The following is a 14,262-nucleotide window of genomic DNA, read 5'->3' as shown; positions in this document are numbered from 1 at the left end:
GTATTGATCTTTATCCTTGTATTTCAACATACACTTGAACCGTGTGGGTGGTCAGGGATAACCTGCAGGCTTTGCATACCCCGTATGACATTCTAGGTTAATGCAATGGATTAATTTATTGTTGCTACAGGGTATGGAAAATGCAGGAAGGACCAATTTTTTGAATTAAGAGCGAACCAAGTCAAGGGCATTCAGCTCTTCAGCTGAAGTGCTAATTGCTATAAAGAATGTAGGCAGCAGGAGTAGTGCCATGCAGAGATGTGCTTTTTTCTAGCCCAGCTACTGAATCAGGTGATGTTAATCAGGAATTTATTTCAGTGCTTGATTTCTGTCTTTTTCCCTGTACATTTTTGAATGCTCCCAGATCCTTCCTGCATGTGGATTCAGCTGACAGCAAAGTACAGTATAGCTTGTAATGATTGTTACTCAAGGGTGTGACTGGGAGTGGAGTGTAAGGAGAGGTGGTCAAATACAGTGTGGCCTACAATTCATCTTGGACTTCTTGATTTGTAACTGAAGTTCCGCTTCTTATTTGTCTTGCAGCCCAGGGTAGTTAACAAGCATGTAGCATTTGGTGTGTGTTTGAAAGCAGTCTGCCCATGTGTTGTCCTTCACAGCTGCACACTGTTGAGTGCTGTGTTTTGCTCTTACTCTTTTCCATTGTGGGATGCTGGTTGCTTTGCTGCTGTTGCCAATCCTTGAAACACAGTGGTGTAACATCTGCCTCAAAATAACCCTACCTCCAGCTTTTTTCTTGTATGACTGTGTTTTCTTGTTTTAAAGAATTACTAATCTAAAAGGCCTTAAACCTCCCCTCTGCCCACAAACTCCACTTCATTTTCATGCAATTAAAGCTGAGTTTTCTTTCATCCAGATGTTTGTTTTTTTATTTCCTCCATGAGTAGCAGATGATGTGGATTGTCACCTTAGCAGTTACCAGGAGTACTGAACAACAGAGAGGGCAACATAAGATATGGGATATTTTACACTGGGCTAGGGTGACTCAGCAGGAGACAGGTTAAGGAAAGAGCATGGGAGATGTGGTGTTTCTGCTCCTAGGAAGAGATTCCAGATTCTAATAGGACTGGACCTGACAGGTCTACACACAAGAAGAGTGAAGGGAAAGTACTGCTCTCCCACTGCTGTGGTCAGAGGGCTGTTGGGGAGGCAGAGGGAACAAGTTGAACTGCAGTAAATCAGAAATGTCCTTTAGAATTTCATGGAATTAACCTGGGGAACTTCTGCCAAAAATACGGAGATCAAACATTGCGTGAGATTAAATAAATCAACCTATAGTTGAGAAGGTTAAATTAGATAGGATTTTAAAAAAGGATTATGAACTCCCCTGGTTTAGAGCATAAGCCAACTGTTAACTGCCCAGGCTTAGTCAGAAGTCTCCCCTCTGGGCAGATAACTGTGTAACTGCTTTTTATAGGGTTTTTACACCTTCTTTTGAAGACTTGGACAGGATATTGAGCTGCCTTTGATCTGACAGAGCAGTTCCTACAAGTGGATTAACCAGACTGTAAGGTTGTTGGGAACAAAGCAGCAGGCTGGTGTAGTAGTAGTACAGACCTTTCATCCATGTCTATCATCTGATGGGAATTGCCATTATAATTCCATTTTCAGGTCTGAGGACCTTTACACTTGCCCCAGGGGAAAAAGTCCCCAAGTGTCAATGCCAGGGAATCTGATGTATAATATGTGGCTTCTGCATGGTCATTTGATATGCCATGTTGTGTGTTTCTTGCATGATGGGATTGCAGCTTTACACAAGACTTAAACCTACGCTGGGTACAGCTTGGTTGGATTGCTTTTCAAAGCAGCAACAACAGAAATAGTAATTGCTGGGCTGGCTGAAGTTTTTTTTTTGTTGTTGTTATTATTGTTGGTTTTTTTGTTTTGTTTTATTTTAGTAAAGTTCATAGGAACATCAGGATTAATGGTGCATGAAATCCTGAATGTAGAATGTCTTCCTTCACTTGTACTGGATGAGCATGAGATGGTGCATGTAAAGAACTTTAGTGAGTTCACAGTTGTCTGTGGGGACTAATCACACATTTAAAGCTTTGTTGAGCTGTAAGCATCTAGTATAGATCTGAACAACTGAGGGTCAGTGATAGGTTAGTTGGTGATGAGGGTAAAGCTGTCAGTCACTTGCTCATTTGCTTGGTGGCTGAAACCAATAAAAATGGCTGTGGATGAGCTGCTACACCACAACAGTCTTAAATGTTTTCTTCCTTCAGTAAGTTGTCACTAATACTGCATGAATTAATGATCCACTGAATAATGCTGAAGAGTAAGAGTAGCCATCGAAATGGGCAACTGCTGAATGACTTGCCATGGGGGTGTTTTGTTCCCATCACCTAAGATTAATTAATGATGAAGTCTCTTTATCCCTTTCAGAATTGTTTCTTTTCCAACGTCGCTCTAGGGCTTATCTAACCCCTCTTTACTCATGCCACTCTAGCTCTTGTAGCCACATCTTGAGGTAAGGAGTTGAATAATCCAAGGAGTGGAAGTTGAATCAGAATCTCTGATTTTAAGCTTTTTGCTTTTTTTGCACCTCCTTATAGAAACATCTCTCAAATTGATTGTGATGGAAGAACATGTTTGGGGTTTTTTTCTTTGTTGTTATGCTTATGTTTTGAAAGAGGAATGAATTAATATTCTCAATTTCCCAACCTTTTAGCTAAGCCATTTGAATTTCAGTTGGAGCAAAATGTGAACAGTTATGGCTGCCTGTAGGACTGGGGCTATAAATCCTGCTTTAAAAGGATGAAGAGCAGCTTTAATGCCTTATCTCTCAGCTGAAATCTCATGGTTTATGATCTTTGCCAGCCATAGTTGAAGCACTGGTGTTTTCAAGGGGTGATCACATCTGACCTCCTTTGATTTCTCCCCAAGCTGTGCTTTTCCTTCCCCAATTCTCTTATGGTCGTGATTGCCTTCAAACAGGGCAGTCAAGCTGGCAGCTTTCTGGATTCCTCTGAAGTTGCAGGTAGCCACATGAAAGCATTCTGCTGCTGTGCTCTATCTCTTGAGTTCATGTCAACATGTAGGAAGTAAAACTAAATAAAGCACGATTTTTATCCTTGTGTTTGAGAGCCAAGTGCCTTTGAAGCAAACCTCAGGGGCAGATAAACACAAAGACTAGAAGGTGATGATGTGAACAGAAAACACCATTAAGAAAGTTGAGCTGTAGCTAAAACAGCCTTACCCGCTCCTATTAACTTAAACTTCAGTTATAAGGCAGTGGGCAAATAAACCCCCTTCCAAAACAGCAGATCTCCAGAAGTATGTCTGACTTACAGGAGACTAATAGGTTTCTTATGATTCTAAATTATACTTCACAGCAGTTTTATTACTGTTTTGCAAGCCTTGAAATGTTTCTTTTATTGCCCGTAGCAGTACTGAAAACATTTGTCAGAACCCTTAGTGGAAGCCATGGAGGCATTTAGAGCTAATCCCAGTCTATTTGCTTTTGGTGTTTGACAATGCAGATATTTTTAATATCTTGCCCAGGGTGAGCATGTAACCATTTCCAAACCATTGCCTGTGTCTAGACATGTTGTTGTCAGTAATTCATTCTCCACAGCTGAGCAGAAAGCAGAGCACTTTATGGGAATTGGCAGGAAGGCTGTCTCTCATCACTGGAGCCATGGAGTGTGAGGGGTGTTGGATGGAAGAGCTGCCCGTCACCCACCGGATCTGCTCATGGCTTGGGGGGGTCTGTGTCAAGTGACCCATGACTGTTGGCACAGAGGGAATAAAGCAACATTTCCAGCTTAAAACTTGTGTAGAGCAGCCCAGATAAATGCTGGTGTTTAGCACTGACATAATTACGGAGGTGTGGAAACCGCTGAGATTTTTATTAGGAGTCTTCCAATAGAGTTTTGATGCTGGGGAAATTAAGGGAAGCAGAGTTGTAGCTCAGTTATCTGGGGATAACAGTCCTGTTAAGAGCGTGGGGAGAGGAAACCTCTGCCTGCTTTGGCTTTGTTGTGTTTAAAGAGCAGCAAGCTCTCAAAAAAGCTTTAGAAATAGTATTAAAGCTGTGCTTACTACCCACAGAAGGGCTGTTGCTGTGTTTTATCCCCAACTGCTCCCTCGTTCTGTAAGTATGCATTTGAGCAGAACTTTCCCAGTGATCCTTGACTGGGATTCCTGCTTTAGGAGCAGCCCTTCAGCCCTTGCATTTGTGCTGCTGGAGCACAGACTGTGCATGCATGGCACAGCTGGCTGGGTTTCAGTTATGCCAGGAAGCATTTTAACACAAATCCTGCTGTGATTTGCCACCATCACTTAAAACGATTGTATGTGCTGAGCCTTCAGGATGTTGGTGCCGTCTTGAGGGTGAGGAGGAACCAAGCTTTGATGTAGGTGTGAGATTAGCCTAGAAAACTGCTGAAAATGAGGTGGGGATCTGTGGGTGGGAGGAAAAGTCTGCCTGGCTGCTGCTCCTTCTGATTGGTATTAATGTAAAAACATTGAAAATCATGGGCTGTGATGCAGTTAATTATTCAGAGCTGTGCTACACTGTGTGAGAAATGGATTAATCTGCCTCTGTTACACATCCTCTGGCTGACAGAGGTGTTTAATTGCATAGATCAGGCTTGTGATTATTTATTTTCCTTCTTTGTGCACCAAAGCATATGACAGGCTTGAGCTATTTTTCTTTAATTTATTTATTTTGTTAACTGTGCTTCCCAGCCTGGGGAGCAGATTGTGGTAGTGAATGAGAGAGGAAGTTCTTGAAAAATAATAAAATAGTAACTAAGTGTTGCAGAATGCCTGAAAAAGGCCATTTTACAGGGTTGTGCAAATGGCAAAGATCTGATTCAGGTCTAGGCTCTGAAATAAACTTGGTCCAGACTTTGTGTCATTGCCTCCTGAATTGCAGTGGAATACACTAATATATATAAAATATGCAATGTTTGTGTATATTTCTTGTATTACTCTTTTGATCTCCCAGGGAGCTGCTTCAAAATATTTGAATGGTCTAGCTAAAAAAAAGATAAAAACAGATCCTGTAGATCATTTCTGAGTGGTGGGTTTGGGGCAGGACTGGCTGATAGGATGGATCACCAGTCCTGCCTGCTGCTTTCTGCCTCAGTTTCCTCTGGTGCCACTTGTGCACATGTGGTATTTTTTAGTTGTCAGAGAGAGAACTACAGAAAGCCATAGAAAACCCCAAAGCTGCTGATTTATTTCCTTTTTGAAAAATGGCTTGATACAAGTGAATGTTTGCAAGGAAGGGAGCTGGAGCTGTCAGAGTAAGCAGAGGATATTGTTTTAGGCTGTATTTATTTTCACAGAGTGGTTTTTAGGCAAAGAGTGTCTACATGGAGATGAATAGCCTATTCCCCACTCCTGAAATATCCTTTCCTGTTTAGAAGGATTCTTCTTTAATCTGCTTGTTGAAGTTTCCTGGAAAGTTGGTGCCTCTTCTGGGGGAAGCAGAAAGAGGAACCGATTGCTTTGGATTCCTCAAATGCACCTATTCCCTGAAAAGCAGTATTAAGTGGATAAATCAACATGAGCCTGTTCCTTTGGAGCTGTGATTGCCAGTAAAGCCTTGCCAAGGGGAAGCAGTTTGCCTCTGCGCTGTGCTCGGTCACAGGCAGAGCTTTGCACATGAGCAGGAGAATGTGCTGCGTTTGTGGGGTGTCCTGGACACGAGTAAATTCTCCTCAGAGCTCTCTCTTGTACTTCAAACCAGGGAGGTCTTGTGCTTAGAGGGGGGAAAGGATCAGGGTGTGAAGGACCCTTGCTCTCCTCCTTCCCCATGAGTTTGGGATTATGGGGTCAGCTAAGTCTGTGTCATGGGGAAGAGGCTGACAGTGAGCAGGGATTAAACCTTTGAAAAGTGAGTGGCATCCACATGTTCAGTGAAGGAATGTCTTAGTTGAGAGCTGAAGTTTGGGGTATGAGGGTCTGCTGTGGGTGATGCTGGAGGGAACAACTTGACAGGTTGGGGAACTTGGCTGAAGGTACAACTTGGCTAAAGCACAATGGCTCAGCTGGGTGCAGTGCAGGGTGCCAGGCTTGGCTTAAGGGATGGCTTTTGTCTGTGGACAGCCAAGAAACTGTGAGGCTTTCTGTCCAGACTGGTGATTTGTGCTTGCATAATGAAATCAGTCAGTGCTTTCTATGGTGTTGTTCCTGCCCAAAACCTGGAACACCTCGACCCTTAACCCATAACCAAATCTAAGACTAAGCACGGTCAAAACTCAAAACAGTTTAATATCTGAACATATTTCATATTGTCCTCCATCTGTAGTAGCTAATGACTTTCTAATCTCAAAGTGATTTCCCTCTTCTTCCAGTATGACAAAGGATACAGCTGTCCTTTGTGCCTTCAACCTGATTGAGCTAAGCCATCTGCTTTCCTGCTGGGAAGAAACGTTAGGAATAAGAGGCCTTTTTTTCCCAGAGGTAGATATTTCCCTTTCTCATCCAAATGATAGTCTTCAACAGATTAAGCATCTGTTGTGTAATGTCTTAATGAAAGGAGAAGTCAACAGGAACTTCTTAGGTCAGAGATGTGTGAATTCTTGGGAGTATTCTCTTGTGGCTGCATGCAAGTGTTTTGGTTGCCACCACTTCATTGTCCTTGACAAAGACTTCTTGGTCAGTTTTTTCTTCCTTCTGGACAGGCAGGCAGAGCACCCTAAAATACCTTTGATGCAGTCTGAGTGTTTAGAGTATTTCTGGATTTCCTTTGTTTAGCTTTGAGTTATCCTTTTCCTTTGCACCCTCTTTGTGTCTTGAGGAAGATGAAGATAACTTCTGTGCCCGAGGGGTAATAATCACTGGGTCCAACTGCTAATGCTTTATTTTTCTCTACAGAAAGAAATTCAAGCCATGAGTCAGTGCCATCACCCCAACATTGTATCTTACTACACATCGTTCGTGGTGAAAGATGAGCTTTGGCTGGTGATGAAGTTACTTAGTGGAGGTGAGTGGTGCAATTTCTTTACCCTAAAAGGCAACGTAAAAACCTGTCTTCCTGTAGTACCCTTTCCCTTATTTACCTCCTAAGCTTCCCACTTGTGAATTAAGAGATTTCATAGACTCGTAGAGTTTAGGTTGGAACAGACCTTTAAGATCATCAAATTCAACCATTAACCCAACCCTCCCAAGGCCACCACTAAACTGTATCCACAAGTGCCACATCTGCATGTCTTTTAAATACCTTCAGGGATGGTGACTCCTGCAGACTGCCTGGGCAGCCTGTTCCAATGTTTGACAATGCTTTCCATGAAGAAATTCTTCATAATATCCAATCAAAACCTCCACTGTGCAACTTGAGGTCATTTCTTCTTGCCCTATCACTTGTTACCTGGGAGAAGAGCTTGACCCCCACCTGGCTACAACCTCCTTGTAGAGAGTGATGAGGTCTCTCCTGAGCCTTTTCTGCAGGCTAAACACCCCCAGCTCCCTCAGCTGCTCTGCATCAAACTTGTGCTCCAGACCTTTTCCAGCTCCACTAACCTTCTCTGGACCTGCTCCAGCACCCCAATGTCTTTCTGCTCATGAGGGGCCCAGAAGTGCACACAGGACTTGAGGTGCCTCACCAGTGCCGAGTACAGGGGCAGAATCACTTCCCTGGTCCTGCTGCCACACTGTTCCTGATACAAGCCAGTGGATGTCATTGGCTGTCTTGCCCACCTGGGCACACCTGGCTCATGTTCAGTTACTGTCAACCAGCACTCCCGGGTCCTTCCCCACTGGGCAGCTTCCCAGGCACTCTTTTCCAGCCTGTAGCACTGCCTGGGGTTGTTGCGACCCAAGTGAAGGACCTGACACTTGGCCTTGTTGAACCTCATACCACTGGCCTCAACCCATCTCTCCAGCCTGTCCAGATCCTTCTGTAGAGTCTTCCTACTCTCCAGGAGATCAATGCTCCCACCCAACTTGGTGTCATCTGCAAACTGACTGAGGGTGCACTTGATCCCCTTGTCCAGATCATCAGTGAAGGTGTTAAACAGGACTGGCCCCGATGGTGAGCCCTCAGGGACACCACTGGTGACAGGCTACCAACTGGATGTAGCACCATTCAACACCACTCTTTGACCTTGTCCATCCAGCCTCTTTTTACCCAGCCAGTTTCTCTGGCAGAATGCTGTGGGAAATGGTGTCAAGGGCTTGACTAAAGTCTAGGAGACAACATCCAGAGCCTTTTCTTCATCCACAGACAAGGGTCATCTTGTCATAGAAGGAGGTCAAGCAGGACCTGCCTTTCACAAACTCACAGTGGCTGGTTCTGATCACCAGGTTGTCCTGTATGTGTCGTGTGATGGCACTCAAGATGATCTGCTCCCTGATCTTCCCTGGCACTGAGGTCAGACTGACTGGCCTGTAGTTTCATGGATCCTCCCAGCCCTTCTTGTAGATGGGTGTCGTATTTGCTAACTTCCAGTCAACTGGGACATCTCTGGGGAGCCAGGAATGCTGGTAAATGATGGAAAGTGGCTTGGGGAGCACTTCCACCAGCCCCCGCAGTACTGTTGGGTGAATCCCATCCACACATAGTCTTGTGTGTGTCTAAGTGGTGTAGCAGCTTGCTAACCTTGGATTTCCCCTCGGATTATGGGGGCTTCTTTCTGCTTCTCCATTCCTGTCTTCCAGCTCATGGGGGTGGGTAAATATTAATAAAAGAAATAAATATTTTAAATACATGAATAACAATATTTAACTTGAACCCATTCAGCTCAGAATTAGCTTCTCATGTTATGTACATCACTACTAACACTGAAACGTGACAGTGTAGCTTTTTAAAATCACTGCATAGTTTACACAGAGCCAGGGAAATTTCCTCTTTCTGAGTTTATTCTCTCTGACACTGGAGAAACAGCTTTTTTTGATAGTGTTTTAAAAGTTCTTATCAGTAATGTTTTATTTGATGTCATAATATTTTCCAGGATCCCTGTTTAAGTTACAGTTGAGACAAGAAGTGGAATCAAGTTCTGGATAATAACACAAAGGACTGTTGCTAAATCTTAGGCCTGTGTTTAGGAAGACTTCATTTTCCTGGCATCCTAGTAAAAAGGAATTGAAAACTGAAAAAAAAAAAATCCCTGTTTTCTTGCTTTCAAACAAAAACTTCTTGGCTTCTCTGTTCTTGGCTTAATTCTGAAAACTGTAAAATGCCAGAAGATGATGTGGAAAAATCTGGCCAAACCTGTTGGCTTTTTCCACAAGAGCTCAACAGTGCCCATAAAACATGTGTCTTTGAAGATGTTCTTTAGAGGATTTTAGCAGTTCTCTTGAGGGAAATCTCATTTCATACCAACTTAAGTCTGTCTTAAAGGGTTTTTAATGCCTCCTGTGCTCATGTGTCGTTAAGCAATACTCTGTCTTTTCTTGGAGGGACATGTAACAGGTCATTAAAGATATGATGGCTGGTTGTGTGTGGAAAAGAGTCCCCTGCCGGCTTACAGCAAGTTTTGGTGTGTGTATAAAATGTGTATCTATGGGAAAATTTCCACAACATGAGGAAATGGCATTTCAGGGGTGCTGGAGATGCAGCAGCAATGGGCTTGGCCTTTTCCAGAAGAGTACACAACCTCTTTGAAGAAAATGCACAGCTACCTCAGTCATTTCACAGCAGTTTTCTGTCTGAATCAAGTCACAGAGAGGCTCATCCTTGAACCACCAAATGCTGTTTCTGTTTGTTCTCAATTTTGTGTGGAGGTGGGTTTTTTTTTTATGTAAAGCTGGGAAAAAGTCAGGCTCTTTATGGACCATCATTTCATTATTGAGGCACCACAGATGTAAAGACTATGCTGGAAAATTTCTGGAAAAATAATCACTGCTTCAGAACCAGCCTCTTGGAGGTGTGAATGAAGACCTGCTTCTCATTTAATATTCCTTTTTAATGGGCTTTTATGTTATACAGCCTGATAATTGACCCTTGTTCAGCTCTGGCATTCAGTGGGGGACTTCCAGTAAAGCAGTGCTAGGAAATTTCACTGCTTCTTACTCTGTTGCATATGTTGGAGACCAGGGTCAGACCATAAAAGACAGACTAGTGTAATTCTTCCCCCTCCCAACATTTCTGGGAGTCTGTTAAATTTTCTCACTTAAAATCAATCATTTGAGGGCTGGAGGAATTGCTAAAGTAAATGGAAAGAGTTTGAGAATGACCTGGCAGTTTCTAAGCAAGAGGGTACCTTGAGAGGTATTTTTCAGCTGTTTTCACTTTATACTTTATTTAAGTCTATGCTTGAGAAATCTCAGATCTCATAGGCAAATTCTACAGGACAGTCTTAAGGATGGAGAAAGAAACTTGTGTTTGGAGCTTTCTGACTGAAGAGCTTTTTCATTCACTTTTAATGAGACTATTTTCAGTTGGTTTTAGGCTGAGTGATTTATGTAACAAGAGACACTTTTAACACTGCTTCTCATTCCTTTGAGCGTAGTCCTTATCAGTAATAAAGTGACTCATTTTGCTGTCATTTGTCATCCAGTGGGAAAAATAATGACCTGGGTTTCTCAACAGGAAAAACCTTTGGGCTGGTTTATAAATCAGACAGCAAAAAAAAAAAAAAAAAACCAACAAGAACAACAAACAAACAAAACCCCCAAACAAACAAAACCAAAACCAGGGTGCAGCCTAACTCTTTCATTCCATTGAACTACTCAGGAAGTGTGGACCGAGATTTGTACATCCCAGTGAGCACATGTGAAATATGTTTTGATGTCCATTCTGTATCTTGATTGTGACTTTTGTACTTGAGAATTTATTCTGGGTAAAAGTTCAGAATCTAATTGCTTCTTTTCCATCAGTGTACGCTGGCGTGTGCTTTCAGGCTGAAACTAGTTTTAATTTCAGCCTACTTACTCTGACCTTATTACTTTGATAAACAGCCCACAAGACAGCCCAGTCTGTAATGCAAGCCTTTTTTGTTGTTGTTGTAAGTGCAGTTTAATTTATTTTCTGGCTGCAGTCTTTTTGATGAAATCCTAATCTAGCCATACATGCAAGTGTTTCAGAGATGTCTCTAAGGGAAAATACTCTAAATCCATGGAGTGCTGTTGTCTGACAGTGCCTGGCTCCTCTGAGCCGGCTGACAGTGCACTCAGAGGTACCTTAATTACCTGACTGACATTGTCACTGAAACAGAGCTGTTTGTCTCCACAAGTGCTGTGTTGGTGGAAGATACTGTTTTGTGTCTTTGGAAATCTCCAGCAGTGAGGAGGTGATGTGCTGGGGAGCAGCACAGAGCTGCTGATGTGCATCAGAGCCCAGTCAGGCTGCTTGGAATCACTGCTGGGAGCAGTTTGAACTGGCAGATTTGACACCGAAGCAGGTGTGGAGTTGCTGATGGCAGAAACGTGGCTGTGATGAGATCCAGCTGGTCCTGACACGAGGTGCCAGTGTGTCCAGTTACTGTGACACCCTCTTTCAGATGTGGTGACGTGTGTCTGTGTCAGCTTTCTGTTTCTGTTCCCTTCGGTAGAAATTTCAGACTCTTTTCTCTAATGATGGAAGTTTTGTAGGGATCTAAGCTTAGCAATGTCAACTTGACACCCCAGCCTTTGGGTCCGGTGTTACTCCAAGCTAAACTCCAATGGCTATTTCTAGACAACTGCTGACCTGCTCTTTGCCTCCCTGGCATTCCCCTGTCATGAATTTTACTCATGCCTTTTTAAAGCCAGCTGAAGCCCAGTCCTGCTCTCAAACTCCTGTGGCTTTTTAGTAGGAAGAGGAGCAGCTGTCCTTTTGTTCTTATGCTTTTACTGACCGTGACCTTCTTGCTCTTCTAAATTCTCACTGCATTTAACAAGAGCTCTCATTTCACAGGTGACCCAGGGCTGTAGATAACTCTGTAAAACAGTTGCTGCTATGAAACAGCTGGCTCTGGTGACTTGCTACATCACACAACAATTTTTACTGCCCTAGCCCACAGCCAGTGAGACCTCTAAAATATTTTTTAAACTGTATGCAAAACCTTTAAATATTGAAACATTTCCAAATGGGGCTCTTGGATATTCTGCCTTCTGGAAGCCTTCTAATTAAATCTGCTAAGGAGATTAGTGTATTGAAATAGTTAAACCTTTTATTTTCCGAAAGTTTTACAGATTATCTGATCAACTTCTTACTTCAACCTTTGATCTCAAGTTCAGCAAGCCAGACCAAAAAGGAGGTAGGCAAGTCTTAGGTCTCCACTGGGGACACAGGACATCATGTTCCATTTCTGCTGTGTTAATCTCTGATCTGGCCTCTCCGAATTCCAACTGAATTATGATCAAAGTGTAAGCCACGGGTTCTTAGAAATCCTTCTGTTTATGTTGAATTATTTTCTTAGGAGAGAGCTATGCTGTTTTTAATCCATCCTGAGGGGTTTTAATTTTATTTGTAGAAGCACAACTTAATTTCAAACAATTAAGGATAAGAAGCAGGAGATGGGACTGTGCATGATTGCAGAATGTACATGATTGTGTGTAGATACATCACCATTGTCCCCTGTAATAGGAAAAGCATGAAAAAATAAATAGTTTGTCTTCAGATTTTCTCCTATAAATGTTTTGATCTCAACTGCAATAGGCTGTTTTGCTCCCTTTATTGTATTATCTTATTTTCTGCCTTGATCTTGTCGTGTTTCTTAGGCATCAATGCAAGTGCTCTGGAGGGAAGGAGGCAAAAAATGGAATTTTCCTCAACTTTCCCTCTCAGGATGTTTAACCGGGGTTAAGAAGAAACTTCAAAACTAGAAACTCCAGCAATCTACTGAAATGTCTTTTCCTTTGCTTTATATAATTTGTCCTTTCCCTTCCTTCAGTGTTCTCTTGCTGTATCTGTATTTCTCAGCCCCAGAAGTACCGAATCCAAGCAGCTCTTCCTTGTGCATTTTCTTCATCTGTTTGCCAGAGACTGACAAGGTGCAGATTCAGTTCCTGGCTCTGGTGACAGTCAGGCTCAACGAAACTGCTGGCTAGTGCTGGGATGTCTTAAAAGAAGCAGTGATGAATCTGCCAACTCCCAGTTCTCAAAGATGCAGCCTGTTCAGCATCAGGGTTCATCAGATTTGGGGCAGATTTTGGTTCTCACAAAGTTGTGTAGTAATCCCCAGCACTGTTTTACATCCTATTTGTGCCAGGCCTTCAAATGGCAAATCAATGCAGGTACTGTTACCTGCCTTTTTTTTTTTGGTTGGAAATTAAATTAAGCCATTAAATTTTCCTGTTCTGCTTGCCAGACCAAGTTAAAGGAGGAATTTTCTTTGCATTTAACTTATCCTGTGTCTTTACTCTGTCACCTAAGTTATATTATAACACGCAAGATATGGTTCCCACAGCAACCAGCTCTGCTGTACATTTCTTTTGCCTCTGGGGACACGTAAGATTCCAGCTGGAATGCTCCTGCATTTATCTGTGATCTTGTTCCAAATCAGCTTTTCTTTCTGCTCAGGTTTTCGAGCCCTTCTCTGCTCAGCCCCATGTGCTGAAACATTAAGCAGTGTCACTGAAGACTGTCATGTGGATACTTTCTTCCTTTCCTGAGGAAGAATGTCAGAAACAGGCTTCCTAAATGCCATTCCACAGGCTTGCTGGAGTAGGTGAGGTCAAAGAAATGTGCTCTGGATTTGGAAGAGGAAGTGTTGATGTTTGTGGTGGTTTACTGTCGAAAGTGAATCAGTGGAACAATTAGGACTTCTTGCCCTGAGGGTGTGATTACATGGAAGTTTTCTTCAGCAGCAAAGCTGATTTAAGGAGTTCCTGGCTGTTTGGTCTCCACCCTGCCTGCAAAACCAGATTACCAGTTACTGCAGTGATCCCACTTACAGTATGGCTTTGTAAGCTGGTGCATGGGCACAACAGGGAGCTGGTGAACTGTGGGACTCTGTCATCTCATTTTGTCTTTGGAGCAGCACAGAGTGCAGGGTGTTGAAAGAGACAGTTTTACTGGGTATGTGTGTAGGGTGCAAGACAGGACTGCATTTGCTGGGATCCAAGACAGTCCATTGCAAATGGTCTGTCTGATGTCAGTGTACAAAAACTGAATATGTGTCTCTTACAAATTCAGGATATTAATCTGCTCGTGGGTTACTTGTGTCTTCATTGTTCAGATACTGTTGTCATGGGTGGAAATCAGCTCTACTTGCTCCTGGAAAGTTGGCTTTGGTGGATTGAGTCAGGCCTAATCAGATAGTCTCTAGCCTTGCCAAAACGGGAAAAGACGACTGTGGGGCTTCTCACTCTTTACTCCTGGGGGAAACTGGAGGGAGCAGTGGGACCCCTGTTCCTATTGTG

The 14,262-nt window shown here is 43.0% G+C and overlaps 1 protein-coding gene across 1 annotated transcript in view; it reads left to right on the top strand.

The window, feature by feature from the left end:
- OXSR1 (oxidative stress responsive kinase 1) overlaps nucleotides 1–14,262 on the top strand; it is a 92,205-nt gene that overhangs the window by 22,194 nt on the left and 55,749 nt on the right. Inside the window, exon 3 of the mRNA XM_051768367.1 lies at nucleotides 6,853–6,961. Within this exon, the coding sequence (XP_051624327.1) occupies nucleotides 6,853–6,961 (109 nt within the window). The remainder of the gene's footprint in view (nucleotides 1–6,852; nucleotides 6,962–14,262) is intronic.

The sequence above is a fragment of the Manacus candei genome, unplaced genomic scaffold (assembly GCF_025592945.1).
Source record: "Manacus candei isolate 608988 ecotype Guabito, Panama unplaced genomic scaffold, ASM2559294v1 h1tg000094l, whole genome shotgun sequence".
NCBI lineage: Eukaryota > Metazoa > Chordata > Aves > Passeriformes > Pipridae > Manacus > Manacus candei.
This window is presented reverse-complemented; position numbering and strand designations above follow the sequence as displayed.